The 995-nt window shown below is 42.4% G+C and overlaps 1 protein-coding gene across 1 annotated transcript in view; it reads right to left on the bottom strand.

Moving 5' to 3' along the window:
• The window catches only part of MEI1 (meiosis inhibitor 1), a 98,465-nt gene that overhangs the window by 84,678 nt on the left and 12,792 nt on the right, over positions 1-995 (bottom strand). The window contains exon 4 of the mRNA XM_008574472.1: positions 763-813. Coding sequence (XP_008572694.1) covers positions 763-813 — 51 coding nt within the window. The remainder of the gene's footprint in view (positions 1-762; positions 814-995) is intronic.

Below are 995 nucleotides of genomic sequence, written 5' to 3'. Positions count from 1 at the left end.
GCCATAATAATCATATACAGTGTATATTGACAAAATAAAAAAAATAAAAATAAAAAAAAAAAACAAATAACTGCTTTGGTTTGTGTTTCCTGACTGGATCCTAATTGATCTAGTTCTCTCTGCAAGAATTCTCCCATACCAATGCTGTTGCCTTCTTTCTCTACAAGACCTTCCTAGGTAAACCCATGCACTTCCACAGCTTTAACTACCACCTGTATGCAGACAACTTTAAACAAACCGATATGCAATGTAACTTTAAAAAAAAAAGTTTTGTGCATGGATTTGTAATAACAGCATTCACCATCTCTAGTTATCTACCAGTCAATCTCTCCCCCACATTGTAAACATTTATTTTTTTAAAAAGATGACCAGTAAGGGGATCTTAACTCTTGACTTGGTGTTGTCAGCACACGCTCTCCCAAGTGAGCCAACCGGCCATCTCTATATAGGGATCCGAACCCGTGGCCTTGGTGTTATCAGCACCACACTCTCCCAAGTGAGCCACGGGCCAGCCCTCCAGATTGTAAACTCTTAAAGGGCAGGAATCACATCTTACCCATCTATGTATCCTTGGTGCCTGATACAGACCTAGCACAGGATGGATGCTCAAGAAAGAAATGCAGAATGAATGACTAACAACTAATTGAGTTCTCCTTATCTGTCTCTAAATGGACAATTTCACCATGGTCTCAAGTAACCAGAGCTGCAATTCAAGTTAATACTCCCAGTTTCAAATGTTAGTTACACATCGTTTCACCTTACCTTCAATACAGATGTCTGTTACACTCCCATCTTCCACACTGCATACAAGTCCTTGGAGCACAGGGAAGTAAGAAAGGGGTGATTAAAGGTTCTTTTTTTTTTTTTTTTTAAAAGATGACCGGGGGCCGGCCCCATGGCGCACTCGGGAGAGTGCAGCCCTGGGAGCACAGCAACGCTCCCGCGTGGGGTTCGGATCCTATATAGGACTGGCCGGTGCACTCACTGGCTGAGCA

The sequence above is a fragment of the Galeopterus variegatus genome, unplaced genomic scaffold, assembly GCF_000696425.1.
Source record: "Galeopterus variegatus unplaced genomic scaffold, G_variegatus-3.0.2 Scaffold55, whole genome shotgun sequence".
Lineage (NCBI taxonomy): Eukaryota > Metazoa > Chordata > Mammalia > Dermoptera > Cynocephalidae > Galeopterus > Galeopterus variegatus.
This window is presented reverse-complemented; position numbering and strand designations above follow the sequence as displayed.